At 33.4% G+C, this 21,306-nt stretch overlaps 1 protein-coding gene across 1 annotated transcript in view; it reads left to right on the top strand.

Annotated features, from left to right (window-relative positions):
- EYS (eyes shut homolog (Drosophila)) overlaps positions 1–21,306 on the top strand; it is a 1,189,235-nt gene that overhangs the window by 44,102 nt on the left and 1,123,827 nt on the right. The window contains 3 exon segments of the mRNA XM_006096829.1: positions 17,016–17,209; positions 18,050–18,143; positions 18,146–18,173. Of these exon segments, the coding sequence (XP_006096891.1) occupies positions 17,016–17,209; positions 18,050–18,143; positions 18,146–18,173 (316 nt within the window).

Here is a 21,306-nt window from a genome sequence, read left to right as displayed (position 1 = left end):
AAGATCTAAACAGATTGCTTGAAAGACAAATGGAACTGTATTCTCACCCTTATTTCAAGACTAGGAGCCCAGCGCACGAAATTGCGCAGCTTGCCTCACACCCACTGTACTACCTTGACACCGGAACCTCTCCATGCAGAGCTCCAGCGTGCCTGGCCCAGCCCCCATGACCCCTCTGGCCTTCTCTGGCCGCTTCAAGCTCCACCTTCAGTCCCCTGAGTTGCCTGGGGCTGGTCCTGCCTTCTCCGGGCACCTCCCCTGCTTCCACCCCTGTCTCTGGAGCAACATGGTGGCTTCGCCCCATCATGGAGCTGGAGAAGAGCTTGGAAACCTCCTGCCTGCTGCGCTGTGCTCCTTCCCCAGGCAGGTGAGTGATAGGGCGCTCTGAGTGTGAGCGGTGGGTGGCGAAGGACTGGTGAGGGGGGCGCTATGGGCTCTCACCCCTGCCCTCCTGGGCACGGGCCTCCTCCGGGCACCTGCCTGCTTCCACCCCGTCTCCGGGAGCAATGCCCCACTGCACAGGTTCAGGCAGCCTCCTCCTTAGTGGTCATGACTGTGACACCGTTAGGACCAATTAGCATATTACCTCTTCATATATATATATATATATATAACTTAGGCTTTCTATTCTGCCATTGATCTTTAATCAATCTTACACCAAAATACCATAATTTCCTAATTACTGTAGATATATAAACTTTACATCTCTAAATAGCTGATAAGATCTGTCTCCATTCTTGCTTAATACAAAGCTGTCTTGGCTATTCTTGACTCTGCCTTTGAGTATCAAGTTGTAGGTATTTAAATAGAATTTTATTAAATTTGTAGGTTATATTTAGGAGGTTATATTTGTAGATTATATTTAGGAGAATACTTACTGTCAATATTAAATATTATATCCCACTCTACTCCATTTATTTTTTATTTTATAAGAAAGATTCATAATTATCACTATATTGCTTTCCAATTGTTTGAAAATATTTTTTTGAATTCTTTGCTAAATTTATATAAGAATTTCTGTTTCGTGTGTTGATATTTTATCCAGCAAACTTGATGAAGACTATTTTTCCAAAAGATTGTGTTTTACTACATGGGTATACTATATAGAATAGGGTCTCCCAACCATTTGTAGTGGAACACTGCTGTGTCAGAAATGAAAATGGGTTACAATTGTGGTAGGATATTGATCCTATTCCTTTAGCAATTTCTATGTATCCCCTGAGATGAAAAGTGCTGGGAAGCATGAAACAGACAATGGTGGAACACTGCTGTGTCACAAATGGGTTACAATTGTGGCAAGATATTGATCTGATTCCTTTAGCAATTTCTGTGTATCCTGAGATGAAAAGTGTTGGGAAGGACTGAACAGACAATCGTAACATCATTTGTTCTCTTTTTCTTTTTTTCATCATCACATTGTTCTGCTTGAGTCCTTTAGTACAACATTGAAGAGAGATGCATTGATTGCAGTCTTCCTTCTCGCGTTCCTAATTTGAGAAGAAAATGTTTATAATGCTTCACCATTCAAAATGATGTGTTGTTGATGATTAGTAAATATCCAGTATCAGGTTTAGAAATGTGCCTATAATTTGGAATCTTCTGGTGATTAGAGTCAGAGCATGTGGAATTTTATTAAATATGTTTTTCCTGCATTGAATAAGATGATCCTATAAGATTTTGTTTCATTAATCTCCTGTTGTGCTCAATTAAATTAATAGTATTCTTTGCTGCTATACTCTTATAGATTTGTTCATTCTGCATTTTTAGTAAAATGCTATATTCAGTGTGAGAATATTTAATTAATATTTTTATTTAGAAATGATTATAGATACCCATGTAGTTGTAAGAAATACAAACTCTATAACAGCATGGACTCTCTGAGAAGTTCGGTTACAAAAGAACAACTACAAGTTTCACTTACAGGAGTAATGAAGGACATTAATGTGGGAAAAATACCTAGAGAAAGAGAGAAATTTCAAATAGGATAAACATTTTGACCCAATAAGTTAAACAGATATGATTTTTATAAAATACAATGTAGAGATAATATGGTGAAATCATACCTAAAAAAGAAAGCTGACTTAGTGGATAACAAAAATTTAAGTGGAGACAAATGAGTTAAGAAAGGAATATTTAAAGTAAAAGTAAATTAAAAAGATATTTTATAAGAATAACCAATGGACACACACACTAGGGGGGTAAGGGCATGTACTGGGGGGTGGGGGTGGCTGGAGAGAGGTCAATGGGGGGAAAAGGAGACATATGCAGTACTATATGTAATACTTTAAACAATAAAGAATTTTAAAAATTAAAATATTCCAAGGTGGAAAATATACATATATTTAAAATATAAACATAAAGTTAGAATTATCACCTCACCACCCTCCATAACATCAAAAAAGTAGTATACAATTTATATTTGAGAAATATAGCAGAAATTGGGGGAGAAAAGAAAATGTAAAAGCAAACATTCAAAATAATAAATTGGACTATTTTAAAAGATAAATAAGGGCAAAGATATATCTTATAAGAGCTGGTCAGTATAAATGTCAGAGCCCAATAACTTCTATAATTAAATTTTGGCAATTTAAAATATTTCATACCTTTTATTTTATTTTTTTCTACTCTTCTTTAATTCATATTTCAAACTTAATAAATTAAACTAGTTTAGCCTAAAATTAATCATATAAAATGTCCTCACTGAGAACATATATAGGGCAGATTAATTTGCAATTCAAGGTTTTTTATTGTATCACTTTTAGTCATTATTCATATACAAAAATAATGTTTTCCTGCCCTTTTGAAAGAATAACTAACCACAGCATTCAACATTACCTTTGTAATCAAATATGCATTTATGCAACTAAAGGTTTTGTAAAGGACTAAGACAATTGGTCAAAGGAGAGTTTCATAATTGAATTGCATGTTTAATTACATTACCCATTCAATTTTCATTGGTTATACATGTCTAGAATAACACTCTTAGATACAAGAGATACAAGATACCAAAAAAATAAAAACAACCTCTTTTTAAATTTATGACTAACCTTTGTGACATGAATTTCATTTGACTGGAAAAAGGTAGAGTAATAGTTCATATGCATTTGAATTTTGAAAGGCAGAAAAGGCTTCCCTGCTTTTATTAATAATAGCTTCTAAATGTGAGGGTAGTTGAAGACATATTTCTACCATCTCAGACAGAGGTGAGGGATGCATTATCTATACATGCCTATATTAATATATAACATATCATCTGAATACTAGAGTATTTGAATATGAGTGTGATAGAAGCAAAACTTTAAAACTTTTATAAATTTAATATATGTATCCCCAAAACTTCTTCTTTAAAAGTATATTTCTGTTCTGATTGATGGAAAGATGTAGATTTGGCCCTGGCTGGTGTGGCTCAGTTGGTTGGGCGTCATCCAGTGCACTGAAAGGTTGCAGGTTCCATTCCAGGTCAGGGCTCAATCCCCAGTGGGGGGCAAGCAGGAGATAGCCAATCAATGTTGTGCTCCCACATCAATGTCTCTCTCTCTCTCTTTCTCTCTAAATGTAAATAAAAAATCTTTTTAAAAGATATGGATTTGATAAAATATAATCTATAAACTCTTTGTTAAACATGGAAAACTATTTTAAGAACAAGAGGATGAATGCATGTATTTATTATTGTGTATTAAAAACAGATTTTGGTGGCCCAGAAAGGAGAGGAGAAAGTTGGTAAAGGAAGTGATGGTTCTAAAAGCAGAGAGTGAAAACATAAGAGAGAGATTTATTTTCGTTGAAAGTATTTTTGTGGAAAGCAAAACTAGAGTACAGAAAATAATGAGATAATTCACAGACCATCAGAAATGTCTTTAAAGCAAGTTTAGATGAGGAAAGGGAATTGGTAAGGGAATCAAGAGAGGAGGGCAATGGATTGTTAATCTTCTGGCAGCTTCGTGAGAGGAAAGGTGCATCCCACCAGGAGGAAGGCAAGTACAAGTGTCACATATAGAATAGAACACCTTTGTGGTCTTTGGCTGAGTTAGTGAAGCAGGAGGCTGTTGGGACACAAGTTTTATCCTAAATCCATCACATTAGGGATATAAAAGGAAAGGGGGGAAGGGTAAGAAAGCTGGGGTTAAATTTGGATTTTAGATAGGGAGAACTAAAGACAAGAATCATAGGGACCTAAAAGAAAACATGTCAAACCATTCAGAAATTGAGAACTTGATGGGATTTTTTAATATATTCAACATACATAATTAAAACAAACATTCTAAAGGATAAAATAAACTCTAAAGAATGCCAGCCGAAACCCGTTTGGCTCAGTGGATAGAGCGTCGGCCTGCGGACTGAAAGGTCCCAGGTTCGATTCTGGTCAAGGGCATGTACCTTGGTTGCGGGCATATCCCCAGTAGGAGATGTGCAGGAGGCAGCTGATCAGTGTTTCTCTCTCATCGATGTTTCTAACTCTCTATCTCTCTCCCTTTCTCTCTGTAAAAAATCAATAAAATATATTAAAAAAAAAGAATGCCAGATATAGCGGATAAATTAGAAACCTAGACAGAGATAAAACACATAGGTAAGTTTCTAAGGGAAATATGAAGTACAGAGGAGGATCTTCTAAAGTTCATAACTGTGGTTGGGGTCAGGGAAACCTTCTATTATGCAGCCTTGCTGGGACTGGAATAAATGTAAGAGTGAGTTAGTCAGGTGACTGCAAGGATGGAGGAAAGTGCATTTCTAAGAGAATAGAAAATGTCAGTGGTTTATAACCCGTGGCCCCACACCAACAGCGTAAACATCACCAGGGAATTGTTGGAAATAAAAATTCTCAATATTTGGTACCAAAAGCAGACCCAGTGAATCATGAGCTTTGGAAATGAGTTCCAGCTATCTGTTTTAATAAGCCCTCCAGTTGACTCCGAGGTTAGCTAACATGTGATTTCCAATGACATAAGCAAAACCTAGAAACAAGGAAGAACTTCTTCCTGTCGTATATAATAGAAGTTATTTTTAACCAGTTATGTGCCTTTTAATTTTGTGCATGGATTTAATCACTCATACTTTTGAATTACATTTAACTTTTTGAATACATAAATGCAACATTGATCAAGATATTGCTAGCATCCCAGAAATCCTCTTCCTAACCCTTTCCCTGTAATTATCCCCCATCCCTTCCTCCCAAAGATAAACACTGTCCTGAATTTTTATAATTGTTTTCCTTCAGTTGCACAGTATATGAATGGGATTTTATAGTATATTCTCTATTCTGTCTATATTTTTAGAGTTTATGTTATGTTTGTGAGTCTCATCTATATTGTTCAGTTTAGCTTTAGCTAAACCCATGGTTTTGGGATTTTTTTATAGTATAAACATACCAAATTATATAATTATTCTAATGATGATGAACATAGTTTAGGCAATTTCCAGTTTGTGTCTATTCTGAATGATGCTTTTATAAGCTTTTCTGTATTTGTCTTTTATGCTCCTTTTTGAGGATAACACATACATATATGCATTTATGTAAACAAATAAATGTTTATATACATATTTGGACTTTATAGTCATGATTTATATATCCATTAAATGTTAGTAAAAAATAACACATTGTTTCCAAAGATAATGTAATTTACACTATTAGCAATGTATGAAACTTCCCTTTACTCTATATGCACACCCCACTCTGCCTATCACCTATTTTTATTTCAGCCACTCTGGCAAGTATAACGCAGCATTTAATTTTGATTTAATTTTTATACCTATGTTTACTAATAAGACTCAATGTTTATTGTGCATTTTATATATAGTGTTTGTATAACATATGTTCTTATATATCATATATGAAATTTACACGTGTTTTATTAATTTGTAGGAGCTCCCAATGTACTCTGTATTTTCTGAATGGTCTCTTTGAATAAGATGTTCTTATTTTTAATGAAACTTTAATGACTTTCATCATGTTTAAGAAATATTATTTCTAAAATTTTTATTGGTTTACACAAATAATATAATGTGACTGAATAATGACTATTTTTGTAAGGTATGAGATAGGGCTTAGGACCAGGACCATTCTTAAAACTATTCAACTGCATTATCCTTTCTTTGTTGTGACATTATATACATAAATTTTCTAAGTATTTTTAGTCAGAATGAACTGAACTTAGTCTTTTTCCCCCTTTACTTTTATTGTTGACACTATTACAGATATCCCCATTTTCCCTTTCTCCACCCAATCCCCACCTCCTCTTCCCTCTGGCCATCACCACACTGTTGTCTGTGTCTATGGGTGATGCATGTATGTTCTTTGCCTGATCCCTTCACCTTCTTTCATCTAACCCCTGCCAATAGCTGTCAGTCTGATGCATGTATCCATGCCCCTTTTTCCAATTTCTTCTTCCATATATTTTGTTCATTAGATTCTATATATAAGATCATATGGTATTTTTCTTTCCCTCACTGGTTTATTTCACTTAGCATACTGATCTCCAGGTCCATCCATGTTATTGCAGAAGGTAAGATTTCCTTTTCCATTACAGTCACATAGTATTCCATTCTATAAATGCACCACAGCTTTTTTATTCACTCATATATGTGGTTATTTTTATTACTACATATCAATCTTAGTTAAATTTAAAAATATTGAATTTATTGTGAAGACATTGGTTAATAAATTTCAATTTAATTGCTCATATTTTATTTAAGCTGCTTCTATCCTTAGTCATGAGACTGGAATTTAATGTATGCTTGGTAAGGTATTTGCTATCAAGTTTTGAATAGCTTTGTGAGATGAGATTGGAAGATTTACTTTTTCCTGTTTAGTGGTAGAGAACCACTAGCCACTAATGGTTGTTGAGCACTCGGAATTTGGCTATTTCAAGTTGGGATGTGATATCAGTTCAATATATACACTTTCCCACTTTGGATTTTAAAAACAGTATAATATGTAATATATGATGTTAGTAATCTTTTATAATAATGCTTTAAAATAATTTTATTTTTAATCTATTGGGATAAATTAAATGTATTATTAAAATTAATTCCACTTCCTTTGTTTTTTTTTTAACTGTGGCTACTAGAAAATTTAAAATTACATGTGAGATATATTTCTGTTGAATAGGGCTATTCTGAAACACAATGAATACAATTTTGCATGTTTCACATATTTTAAAGATTCAAATAATTCAGTCTCCTTGTACTTTTTAAGTATAGTTCTGATTATTTACTTGACAAATTTTATTTTATGTACTGGCATATTCAGTCATTCTATATTTATTTGGAATAATTTGATACATGCTTTTCAGTTTTAAATTTTTACTGGCATATGTATTTAGCTACATTTCAATACATATACATATACATACATATATATATATCACCCTTTTAATTTTCTTAGTGTCAAGTCAAAATATTCTTTCACTTTTTGATAAGTATGATCAAAGTAATGAAGGGTTTTTTTTAATGAAACATCTCCATGTTTTGATTTATTAACCCATAAATTGTATATTTCTACCCTATTTCTGCAACAGACACTAGTGATTGCTCGATCCTGCTAATTTGAGTAAAGGAGCAGAATCATGAGAGCCACACACTAGGAATTTAATTTTTTAACTATTACAATGTCTAACCATGCATGGTTGAAATTGAATAACATGAGAGTTTATTAAGGTGTATATAAAATGAATAACTCCAAATAGTCACTTCATTTTTTTCTGAAATATTAACCTTTTACACAATCACTTTTAATATAGGTGTATATTAAATATTTGTATCAAATATATTTTTTATATTGTGAAGCAATTTTTCATTTTGACAGTCTTAAAACTGTAATCAAACATTAGTCACAGTTAGTTGTCTTTCTTTAATTTTCCAGTGTTTGCTGCTTATTTCACTTTTCCAGTCCTTGAGCAAAGCTCCTAGCAACCATTTCTTTCTCTTCCCATAGGAATGAAAGGCAAATTGCTCTCTTATGTGACGATGTCTTTGTGTTGCCTATCCTTCGAGTGTAATAGCTTCATTTTATGTGAAAGTAAACTAAAATGAAGTTATGTGAATAAAATGTTCGACTAACTGCAGTGCATTATTTTATACAGAAATGCTTTAGAAATTATTGACACATCATTAAAGGATTGACCAAAAGAAGAATGCACTGAAATTATAATAAAACATAGCAGTCTAAAAGTGATCTTTCATTTATTGTGATATTTTAAAGATATATGCACCTCGTTAGGCTAGCAAAGCCAATTTGTTTTATAGAAGTCCCATTATGATTTCCATTAAAGTAAAATTTACTTAGATGCTTTAATAGGATTTCTGCTTAAATATCTTAGCTTAAATTACTTGAGTGTTATTTGTGTATGGTTGTGTGTACGTGCAATACTTTTATTTCTTTTTTGATATAAAAAAAACTAGGAGCTCAGCGTGAGATTCGAAATCGTGCGGCGCTGCCCACCCTCTGGTCTGGCCCTGCCTCGCTCCCCGGGCCCCGCAGCGGTCCGGTCCTGCCTCTGTCTCCAGCCCTTGAAGCAGCCATGGTCGCTGCTGATCAGGCCCTCCCCCAGCTCAGGCGCATAGAGGCCCCTGCCACCCCGCCCCCGATGATGCTGCGTGCACAACCTCCTCCTGTCCAGTCGACCTGTTACAGCGTTCTGGTTAATTAGCATATTTGTCTATTTGTGTTGTGCAGGTTTCAACCTATCAATAACCAATGTTGTGGTCGGACTGGCCCTTGATGTTACTATGATGAAAAGATGCCTCTAGTGATAACCAAAAGGAATCTTTGTAAAAGCAAAGATTTATTACTTCCAAGATCTGGAAATTACACAGCACACCTGGGCCAGGCCTCAGGTAGAGAGAGAGAGCAGCATGCATGATGCATGGAGTGCAGGGCAATGGGATTTTGCTTCTATTGGACTTGGGAGTAGAGTCTTGGGCTCACTCTTTACTGGTGAATTTAAAACAATAGAACGATAATTTAAAACCTGGGGAAATGAAAAACAAGTGGCCAAAATGGTCCCTTATCAAAATCATACAAGATCTCAAAAACAAAAGACCCTCAGTGAGAGGGAGAGGTGGCCTGCTTCTTTATCTACTTGTGTGGTTGGCAATGTGTGTATTCAGGTAGTGCCCTTTGAAGTGGCTGCCTCATGATCAACGCTTAAGTTAGGCACTGGCATTACAGAAAAAAACAACAACAAAAAACATTAAACTATGTGGGCTTATACTACATTACTTATACCTGGAAAATTGTTATTTCATCATGAACACCTTCTTAAAAATGGCTACTTATTGACTTACATCATACATTCTCTCACTATAAAAAACGGTATTGTACTTATAAGAGCAATCTCACCATTTTTTTAAAGCATTCTACTCCAGGACTACAACCCTTCTCTACGTTTCTCATTGCTTCTAGGATTACAAATGATATTAATGCCTTACTTTTTACAGAACCAGATACTTTGAGCCTTTATCAGGTTTTTACTGTTTCTTAACTTCTTATGACATCATTTCCGTCTTATGCAATTAAAATATATGGTCCATCATTATACTACTTTCCTATGACCTCAATTTTCTTATTACTGCCTCTCTCCATTATATTCCCTTTCTGCAAAATTCCAAACCTTTTATGTGTCTCTACATATTCCACACCTGTGTATAAACACCTATTTTTGCTTCCTTGTCTCATGTTCAATGCAGTTTACTAATTTTAAAAATCCTAGAAATTGACCTTAAATCTTAGTAACTTCTTATAATTTTTACATTATTTTTTCAATATCCTTGACAACCATTTCATACCTATCTTTTCTCAAACCTCCAACCCTTTCATCACACTCCAATTGAGGTCTTTCTTTCAAATTTCAATACAAATGCAGCAAGAGAACTGCCTGCATATCATTGACCTACACCCATATAGTTCAGTCTTCTCTCCTACTGTATTGATTCCTCCTAGCTGCAGCTAATCCCTCTATCCGTGGACAGAATCACCTACTTTTCTCTCACCTATGCAACATTATTCTAGAAACTATCTTTTTTCTTGCCTAGATGATCACTTTTCCCTCCTTGATCAGTTCATCCCACTTGTTCACAAACATACTCTAAACTCTGACAACCTCTAGAAATCTCCTTAGTTGTTACTTCACATTGTTGATCTTTGTAAAATGAAACTTAAAAGAGATATTTAGATCAGTGCTTCAGAAACTACAATTTTATAGAAATCATTGGGAATCTTGTTAAATTGTTCTGCAGTAAGTCTGGAGTGGGGTTTGAAATTCTGCATTATCTAATGAGATGTCAGTGAAACCTTGATGCTTGTGGTTCAGGGACTACACTTTGAACAGTCACATATTTTTCTCATTCCCTCTTGGCCCCATGCAAATAGATGTTTATTCCCACAACTCTCTGGAAACATCACTAATAATGGCTATTTAAATCTCCCTTGCTAAACCTAATTGCTAATTAATTCAGTGTAACTCAATGTTTTTCTTATACACAAGTCATCAAACGTCTGGTATATCTGCATTATAGATTTTTTCTAAGTAATGACTCAAGAATCTAGTCTGCTGGAATATTTCACATAAACCAAGTAGAATGTATGATTTCCAGGCAGTCAGTGCAAGAGTGAGAGATGAAAGAATGGGTATTAGAACTAAAAGGTTTTAGCCGGACTGGACACCCAGAATTTCTACTAAGATGCCATTAGCTAGAACATTAGGACATATAAAGGAAGCTCAGGTAGACTTTGGAAAAGGAGGTAGCTTTACTGACTCTGCTGCAGTTTCCCAATTCCAATCTGTTTGTCACTAGAGAAGTAACAGCCAGCTATCTATCTGGTTGTTGACTCCTTCTTCTCTATTTGATGTATCATTTCTGGTCATTTTGATTCTGTGCCCCTGTCCCATGCTACTTTGCACCAAGTTTCCTTTTAATTTCCCAGAGTAAAAGTCCATGAGAACTTAGATTTTTTTCAAGGGCATTATAAGTAATAACGATAATACTAAATAATAATAATAATAATGATGAAGAAAATAATGGTTGCTAGTGTTATAAAAATGGTAGGGGAGAAGAGATGAATAAAAATATAATGGGATAAGGAAATCTTTATGATGATGAAATAGTTCTCTATTTTAATAGAGGTGGTGGTTACCTGAATCTAAACATGATAAAATGGCAAAGAACTATATCCACATATTGTACTAATGTTGATTTCCTAGTTTTGATATTATATTATGGTTTTATAAGGTGGAACTGTACCTAGAACCTCGTAATACTATCTTTGCAACTTTATGTGTATTATTTCTAAATAAATGCTAAAAATATGCACATTTTACTATTTTACTCTATGGAATACTTTGGAAAATGCCATGAAAATATCCACAAACGTATATTTCTACATTGGGAGAATGTTAATTTGTAAAAGCCAAAGCAATATATTATTTATTTGTGTCTTTTTACTTTCTACATATGATACAGGACCACATACTATTTTATCCTATAGTAGGAATATTGTACTTACGCTAACAATGAAATTATATTTTAGTCTTCTACCTTCTTTACAGAACTAATCTTGTGGGCATATATAATGAAAAGAGTATGGAGTTATAATAGGGTTATGTGGGATGCACAAATTTTTATTATTAACCTGGCATTAATTAACCAACTGTGTGATATGTTTCTAGTCACTTAACCTCTAGTAAAACTAGCTTCTTACTTTAAAGAACATACTGATATAAAACTGGGTAATAATTGCCTTTTATAGTTTTAAGGTTTGTCTTAAGAATTTTATAAAAAAAGTATAGCTGTAAGTGCTATGGAAATGTCAAGCATTACATACATATAAAGTAGAATTATTCAAACGATTACTTACAAACATTTTTAATATAATTGCATGTCATTCTCTATATTTAATGATCTAATAAGATATTATGCTAATACATCATAACATTGAGAAACATACATCCATTCTTCTTTATGTGATCAAAATAGTTATTCATGTACTAATACCTAAAATTAGAGGTTGATTTATTTTAATACAATAATGCCAATTATGCAGTTACTCAACATTTTATGCTGCCTTTGTGTCTTTATGGTTTAGAATTAGCACACAATTCAAACTTCAAATCAATTAACAGCATTATCTTTTAAGTGGAGCTTGTTTTGGCTTGTATGCTATTGCTAATTAATTGAATTCTTTGTCCCTAAATTTTCTTGATGCTTCTGTTCACATAATAATGAATGAGTTTTACATGAAGTTTTTTTTTCTCAGTAAACATGTAAACTTATGAGCTTAGGGTTAAATAGTGAATTGGTTGACAAGTTTATGAACTTGAATACAAAGACTTTAAAACAAACTTCTGTAGATAATTTCTGGAGAACAAGTTGTCATTTTTAGCAAGAAGTCAGATATTTCCCCATTCAGTTCTCCCCAGCACATACATATAAATTGTCTGAATCCCTACTTAGGCTACCGATAACTCAAAAGAGTACATTTTCCTTTTGAAATTCAGGAGTTAACAGACATGATGCGAGTAGTCAGGTCACTACTGCAGGTATATTTTAGTGACACTCTGATGTGCCTAATGACAACATACTGAATGCAATCTAATGCCTCTCAAACTTTTCAATGAAACATGTTGATTCACCTTTTATAAAAACTGCAGTAAAACTCCAGACTTGGGTCTAATATCACTACTTCATTCTATTCACTTGGTTAAGGTGGGGACTAGAGAGAGGCAAGTGACTTTGCCAGGGCACAGCGTTAAGGAGGCACTCACCTTCACATCGCACGAAGTGCCAAACATGCACTTACTCAACTGCAATGCTAGACAATATATAAACAAATAACCGTGGCTATGAAACAAGTCACACTAGATCTAAATAAATTAAAATTGCACAATCTATGCTCTCCATTCCTAATGGAATTAAATTAGATATTAATGGGACATTTTTGAGAAACCTTCAAATATTTGGAAATTAAACCAATTTCTAAAATAACCTGAGTTAAAGAAGAGATTGCAACTGAATACATATATACAAAACATATCAAAATTTATGGAATGTAGCTAAATCAATGCTTAGAAGTAAGTTTAATTTGTAGCTCTACATTCCTACATTAAAAAAAATGAAAAATTTCTCAAATCAATATCCTACGTTTTTATCTTAAATGACTAGAAAAAGAAGAGCAAACTGAACCCCAAGGAAAGGAAATGGTGAGATTAGAGCAAAAATCATTAAAACTGAGAAGAAAATTTGATGAAACAAGATCTTGTATTTGAGAAAAATAAAATTTACATATCTTTATGATACCGAATTTTTGGACTGGAACCCGGATTCTTTGTCAGCCGGAATCGAAGAATGAGTCCATGGACAGAAAGTGGTATAGCAAAGATGGAGATTTATTGAAGAACAAGTACAGACTCCCGCATGGGGAGAGGGAAAGAGTCCCACAGAACTGATTCTATGGGAAAAGGGTCCCAAGGAGTTCCTTTTCCCTATGGTTGATAAAGACTGCAGATCCTGGTGCCTGATATCCCCTCTGATTGGTCAATATTCCCCTTAGACATGTGAGGTTCTCCCTCCTCTTTCCCTCTGGGCTTTCTTCTTTTCCATCTGAATGAAGGGCTTCCTTCTCTTTATTTTGTAAATATAGAGCTTTCTTGGCTACTTTCAGTTCCCTTGTCCCCTGTAAATGTAACTGTTGCTGCTCCCTTGTCTTATGGAGATGAAACTGCACCTGGCTTCCTTGTGTTATGGAAACGTACCTTCTCTCAGTCTGCAGCCCTGCGCTTTACCATGGACCCCAATTCTAAGAAATTCCTAATCCTGCCTATGTTCCCCCTAAAATTCCTGCTTCATTTAGTTGAACTGACCAAGAAAAAAACAAAGGAAGACACAAATTAACAAAGCCAGGATTTAAAGTGAGAACATCATTAATGACCATTCATAAATGAAAAGGATTACATGGAAAAAACTATAAAAACAATATGCCAAAAAATTAGACCACTTAAGTGAACTAGACAAATTCTTAGAAAGGTGCAAGGTACTAAACTGTCTCAAGAAGAAATAGAAAATCTATACAGACCTACCAAATATTTAAAGGATTAGTATAAATCTCTATAAACTTCATAAAAATATAGAAGATGACACATTTTATGAAGCCACTATATCCTAATACTAAAACCAAACAAAGATACAAGAAAACTAAAACACAATATCACTTAGGAATAAACATTTTAAAACTTCAAAATATGAGCTCAGCAAATTAAATAACATGTAAAATATTTTTGTACTCTGACAAAGTGGGATTTTTTTTGCAAGAATGCAAGATTGCTTTAATATCTGAAAATTAATTAATAAAATAGACCATATTATCAGCATGAAGGACAAAATCAAATAATCTTTCTAGATGCAGAAAAAAAATTTTTGACAAAATCCAACACACATCCTATATAATCCTATATAATCAAAAACTAATATGCTAATTAGACCAAACAGCAGACCAACCTAGGGCATCCTTCCTGATCTTCCCAATGAAGCCGGGGCTGCAAGGGCTGGCAAAGGCTGTGAGGGGCTGTGAGGGCCGAGCCCCTTACACGAATTTTGTGCATCCGGCTTCTAGTTTATTATAAAGCTCTATATCAATTATAAAGAGAACAAAACTGTCTCATTCTGATCAAAAGCATCTCTGGCAATTGTCCTGTTAACATCACACAAGTGATGTTGGGCTGGAAGATTTGCCCTTAAGAATGAGAACAGGACTTTGATAGCCACTTTTACTAAGTCTAGTCAACATTATGCAGAATGTTCCAGACTGTTTGCTAGGGGGGAATAAAAGATACAAGAAAATAATGACTGAAGAAGGGGAAGTAAAACAAGTCTTTATTAACAAGTGCCATAATCTCATATGTAGAAAATCCTAAGGAATCCAAAAAAAAAAAAAGAACTTTGGAGTAATGAATTTATAAAACCTGCATGATACAAGATAATATACAAAAGGTAATTATATTTCTATATCTGAGCAACAAAATTTCAAAAGTACAGTTAAGAAAATAATTTCCCTAAAAATAGTATCAAATTGACAAAATGCTTAGGTATCAGTTTAATTCATTAAATGCAAAACTTTCACTGACAACTACAAAATATTACTGAGAGACATGAAAAAAATATCAAACAAATGGGGAGATATTGCATATTCATTGATTAAAACTCCATACTATTAACATGATAATTTTTCCTAATTTTATTTATTGATTCATTGAAATCCCTATTGATATTCCTGCTGGCTTTTGTATAGAAATTCACAATGAAACTGCAAAGAAAAAAGGAAAATAGTTAGATGGCTTCCCAACCTAAAATGTAATAACATGTTCCATTCATCCAGACAATGTATTATTGCATATGGATAGGTTGGTCAGTTGATTTTTACAATAGTGAAAGAGGAAATTAAATGGATGAAAAAGTATTTTCAAAACATTTTGTTGGGACAATTTATACCAATATGTAAAGAAATTTATATATATAATTTCAAACATTCACATATATGTGCATAGGAAATAACGTATCCTTATCTCATACTATCCCAAATTAACCCAAACACATCAGAGATATAAATAAGAGCTTAAATGATAAAATTTCTAATAAAATATAAAAGAAAATCTTTATGACCATTATTCGTCAAAGCTTTGATATACACCAAAAGATGATAAAGCTAAGTGAAAAAAAATGTTACAAAGTGAACTTAATAAAATGAAGTCCATTGGTAATTTGGAATTAAATGAAAACTTTCTATCCAAAAGTCACCAACTGAGAAAATGACTAGAAAAACCAAGGCAAAGCACGGCAAGGAGAAAATATTTTCAGGTCACATAAATCATATGGAATTATATTCAGATAATACAAGGAATACTCACTACTTAATACTAAATAAATACATAAAAAGACAAACAACACAATTTAAAATAGTGTAACATTTGAACAGACATTTTATTAAAGAGGATGTACAAATGTATCATGAACGTATGAGAAGATACTCAGAATTGTTAGTCTTATTGAAATGCATATTGAAACCACAAGGAAGTACTATTTCACACCCACTAGAATTATTATAAAAAAGGAGATAGACAATATCAAATGTTAGCAAAAATGTAGAGAAACAGGATACTGTATGCATTGCTGGTGTGAATTTAAAATGGCACAGTCACTTTGCAAAATAATCTGGTAATTTCTTAAAAAGTGATGCAAAAATTTACCATACACCTCAGCAATTCTAGCACTAGGAATCTGTCCAAGAGATATAAAATATATAGCCACACAAATATGTGTGTGTGAATTCATTACTTATAAAATTAGCTGATAAAAAGTAAATCTTAAAGTTCTCATCACAAGAAAAAATTATTATGCATGATAATGAATATTAACTGAACTTATGCTCATTTCTCAATATTTACATCATTAAGTTGTACACCTGAAACTCATATAATATTAAATGTCAGTTATATCTCAATAAAAAGTACAAAGTGAAAACAAGCCAAATCTTCATTAACTGATGAATGGATGAGCAAAATGTTGAATACATTGTGAATTCTCTTTGGCAGTAAAACCAACAAAGTACTGATACATGTTACAACATGAAAAATCCTCAAATTTTTTTATGATAAGCAAAAGAAGCCAATCACAAAAAACAACATTATTGTACCATTCTGTTTATGTAATGCCCAGAAAACGCAAATCTATAGAGACAGTATGATTAATGGTGCCTAGGACTGGAGTTGGGAACCAAGAATCATCATAAATGTGCTCATCTTTGGGTCATGAAAATATGCTAAAACTGGATAGTGTGATGGTTGAAGAGCTCAATACATTTGCAAAAGTTATTGAATTATTTATTTGAAATTGATTAATCCTATGATATGTAAATTATACTACTAAAATTTTGGTAAAGAAAAGGTTCCATGAACTCTAGAGTCTTTTTCTATCATAAGTTTTGCTACATATCTATGTTCATATTTTATTTTTGTGTGTGATCTCTTAAGGTCCATTCTGTGAAGAGTCAATGGGGCATTGTGTTTCTTGGTATTGTTGGAAAAGGGGAATTTGCCAAAATGAAAGCTCTGCTTACATTTGTGAATGTGCAGAAGGATTTCTCAATCAAGACTGTGAAATTGATAACAAGAACTGTTCATTAATACCATGTCAGAATGGTAATTACTGCAATGATATTTCAAATGTAAGTCTGAATCTAACATACAAGAGAGTGGCTTTAAAACATTTTGACAGTTACCAAACTATTTCAAAAGTACAAAATTTATATTTTTCATTATTATAATTTTTCAAGCTCAAGATATCTACGTTTCTTATTTAAATTTTCCTATTTTAAATGGAAACCCCAATTCCAAAAGCACTATTTAGTTTCATTTTCTCTCTTGCATCAAAATTCTCCCCTGAAAACAATGTAATTTTGTAAACTTTTAAATTTTAATTTATTGGTTTTTAAATTTTTAAATTATTTGCTTATTTGATATTTTTTAATTATAACTTTTAATTTTAACATTTAAATAAATAATACTAAAAATAATTTAATAGTTCCCACAAATCACTATCTTATTTTAGTAATATTTTCATTTTAATTCATATTTAAATCTTAAAGGTTTCTTTACTCACATGTGTGGTAGTTATGCGGGCTGTCAACTGGGACCTAAGCTGGAGCCATCAACCAGAACCTTATCTAACTACCCTGCATGGCTTGGGGACTAGGTTCCAAAATAATTAGATTGGCACCGTATGGCTTTTAAATTTGTCTTTGAAAGCCCCAGAGCATCACTTTTTGTATAGTCAGAAATTTCTTACATTCAAGTGGGAGAAATAAAGTCCCCAACTCTCAATTAGAGGAGTGTTGAATTCACATAGTTAGGAAATATGTGAATTGTTTTGACATTTTGGAAAGTAAAGTCCTCCACATTGTTGTAAAGAAAACTTCGACTACATGCTTATGAGAATAATGTCCATCATTTCATCATCTTTGAAGTATCTCAAAACTTTAATAAAAATACTTTTTAATGTTCCCAAGGTTACCATATGCATCTGTGCAACAATATTGACAGGCAAGCTTTGTAAGAGACTTCAAACACCATGTGACTCATTTCCTTGCAAGAATAATGCAACATAAACTGTGAGAAAGATTATCATTGCAGGTATAATTCATTTGTTATTTTATTAAATAAAAACATATGAGTTTTAAATAAATGTTCTGTTTTAAACCTAATTTTTATTTAATAACATAATTGATTTAAAGTTAAAGTAGAAACTTTTAAATGTGATTTTATGTTGTTTAATTATTGTGGTATTGATTTTGAACAAATATTTAAGAATTTCTGAGATATAATTTGGCATACAGTTGTAAAACATATATTTTGTTTCATAATGATGATTTTTAGGATAAAAATAATATTTGAAAGTCTAGGAAAAGAGATTGATGTAAGTACCTTTAGTATTATTTATATTATATACATACAATGCTAATATTATATTTTGAAAGTATAGAGCAACCATCTCTTCCTTCAATTCACAGATCTCAGCTAACAAATTTCAGTTAGGGTCTTTAGGCAAACTTTTTAGGAAGCAGTGCTTTAGTTAAATAAGAATTGCTAAAAAAAAATTACCCATTTATAAAAGATAGAAGTGACCTAGTTATCTGGGTCTATAATTTAGTCCATCATAAATAGCTTTATAGATACTTCCTCACAACATTAAGAAGTATAATTTGTACTCTCCACTCTTGCTTGGGTTTTATGTGACTGCTTAAAGTAAGTTCTGTTAGGCATTACTGAAAGGCAATAAATAGGCTCAAGTTTTAGAATATTCATAAAAGCAGAAAATTAAAATATCTGGTACAGGAAAGACTTAAAACACACTGGAAAAAAGTAACTTAGAACATGTATACATATCACAGTTGTACAATGGATAGTATTTCCATCAACTTTAAAGGAATCGAAACATAAGGTTTGCCCTAGCCGGTTTGGCTCAGTGGATAGAGCATTGGCCTGCAGACTGAAGTGTCCCAGGTTCAATTCCGGTCAAGGGCACATGCCTGCATTGCAGGCTTGATCCCCAGTAGGGGGCGTGCAGGAGGCAGCCGATCAATAATTCTCTCTCATCATTGATGTTTCTATCTCTTCTCCCTCTCCTTTCTTCTCTGAAATCAATAAAAATATATTTAAAAAAAATAAAAAATAAACATAAGGTTTAAAAACATTACGTTTTTAAAATGTGACATTTTCTTTTTTTTTTTTTTTAAATATATTTTATTGATATTTTTACAGAGAGGAAGGGAGAGGGAGAGGGATAGCGAGTTAGAAACATCGATTCAGCTGCCTCTTGCACGCCCCCCACTGGGGATGTGCCCGCAACCCAGGTACATGCCCTTGACTGGAATCGAACCCGGGACCCTTGAGTCCGCAGGCCGACGCTCTATCCGCTGAGCCAAACCAGCTAGGGCTAAAATGTGACATTTTCAAAAGAGAATGAAACTTGATGATCATTCCAAGATATTGAAAGTTCTAACCCATCCAGTCAAATTTGTATATACATTCAATCTTAAGTCAACTTACCAATAAACCCAATTATTATCTTTAGAAAAATATTGACTTTTAATTTATAATTTCTAGTTCTTATAGTACTTGTATATATTATTTTACTTTGAAAAGTGTTCAACTTTTAAAAATATCTAAGAATTATATCAATATGAGTAAATATGCATTTATTTATAATATTTATTTTTAATTAAATATGATGCATTTATTGGCCCTTATTAATAGCAATATTCTGGCTGTTTAGAAGACCTTTCTTTTTTTTTTTAGAAGGATTTTCTTTTAAATTTCATCATCTAGGGGAAAAATGGATAACCAAAAACAAGATATTGGATAATGAAATATATAAAAAGTGGAGGCCCGGTGCATGAAATTTGTGCACGGTAGGGTCCCTAGGCGTGGCAGGGGATCAGGGCCATTCTGTGGAGTGACCAGAGGGACAGTCAGGGGGCCCCTGCTGGCACCCTCCTTGGCCAGCCTGGTGCTGCCTGCTGGCCGTCCCTGCTCCCTGCCACTGCTGCCAGTCACCTTCCTCTGTGGGGCAACCAGTGGGGTGATCAGGGGGCCCCTGCTGGCACTCGCCTTGGCTTGTCTGGGCTGGGGGAAGCTCCTGCGTTCCACCAGTCGTTCTGCTGTTTGGTTGATTTGTATATATACTAGGCTTTTATTATATAGGATTATGTCTACTAGTAAAATCAGAAATTTCATGATACACAGGTTTTGCTTCTAAATCTTTTATTTTCTCCACTCATATTCTAACATATTTCATGCTAAAATAATGTTTTATTTTACTCTCAGCTTGTTTTTTTCTCACATGTTTCTTAGTCACTGAATAGCAATTATAGTTGGCCCTACTCCAGTATCAATTCAATGCATTAACATATTTTATTTTTCTAAAGTCAGTTTCCACATTTCATGTAGTACATGTAATGTCTCACTATATCAGCCATGGGTAGAGTTAAGGTTTTCAATTTCTGTCACAAGTAAACCTAATTAAGCATGCACTGTGACTTTGAAAGAGAACAGTGTACAACAGAATTTACATAGGTCAACATATTTCTTTTCAACATATAATGCAGTTGCATTTTCACATTAACTTTGAAAAATGCTTTTAAAAATAGGAGTCACACATTTAAGTGATGAATTTGTTAATTAATGAAAGGTGTCTACTTGGTCACTCAATAATTTTCAACTAACAGGACACCTCAATTTCTTCAAGTTACTTATCTCAAAAGCTGAGCGGCTATATTTTTCTTTCCTTGAAATTCAAAGCCCTATTTATAAGGGTAACTTTCACTTTTGAATAAATTATTCTAAAATTTAACAAACCAAAATGTTGTTAAATTTTAAATATAGTTTTATAATTTCATATTTTGGTTGTAAAATATATACTATTGAAAATATATTTCCTCATCAAGACTATTTTCTGCTATTCATATCATTTTATATTTTTCTGGGACTATTACAGGTGACAGAAGTGATTCTCAGATCTGGTCCCCTAAGGGCCTCATTTTGAGAACATATGCTCACATTAGTACAACTTTTCTCCCATTAGTCCTGAACCTATTAATTTTCATTTAAGTAATCTTATATAATAAAAGCCTAATATGCAAATTGACCAAATGGCAGAACGACCGGTCACTGTGATGTGCACTAACCACCAGGTGGCAGACACTCAATACAGGTGCTGCCCCCTGGTGGTCAGTGATCTCCCACGGGGGGAGGGGGGACACTCAGC

Source organism: Myotis lucifugus, unplaced genomic scaffold (assembly GCF_000147115.1).
Source record: "Myotis lucifugus unplaced genomic scaffold, Myoluc2.0 scaffold_187, whole genome shotgun sequence".
NCBI lineage: Eukaryota > Metazoa > Chordata > Mammalia > Chiroptera > Vespertilionidae > Myotis > Myotis lucifugus.
The sequence above is the reverse complement of the archived record's forward strand: the minus strand, read 5'-3'. Positions and strand labels throughout refer to the sequence as shown.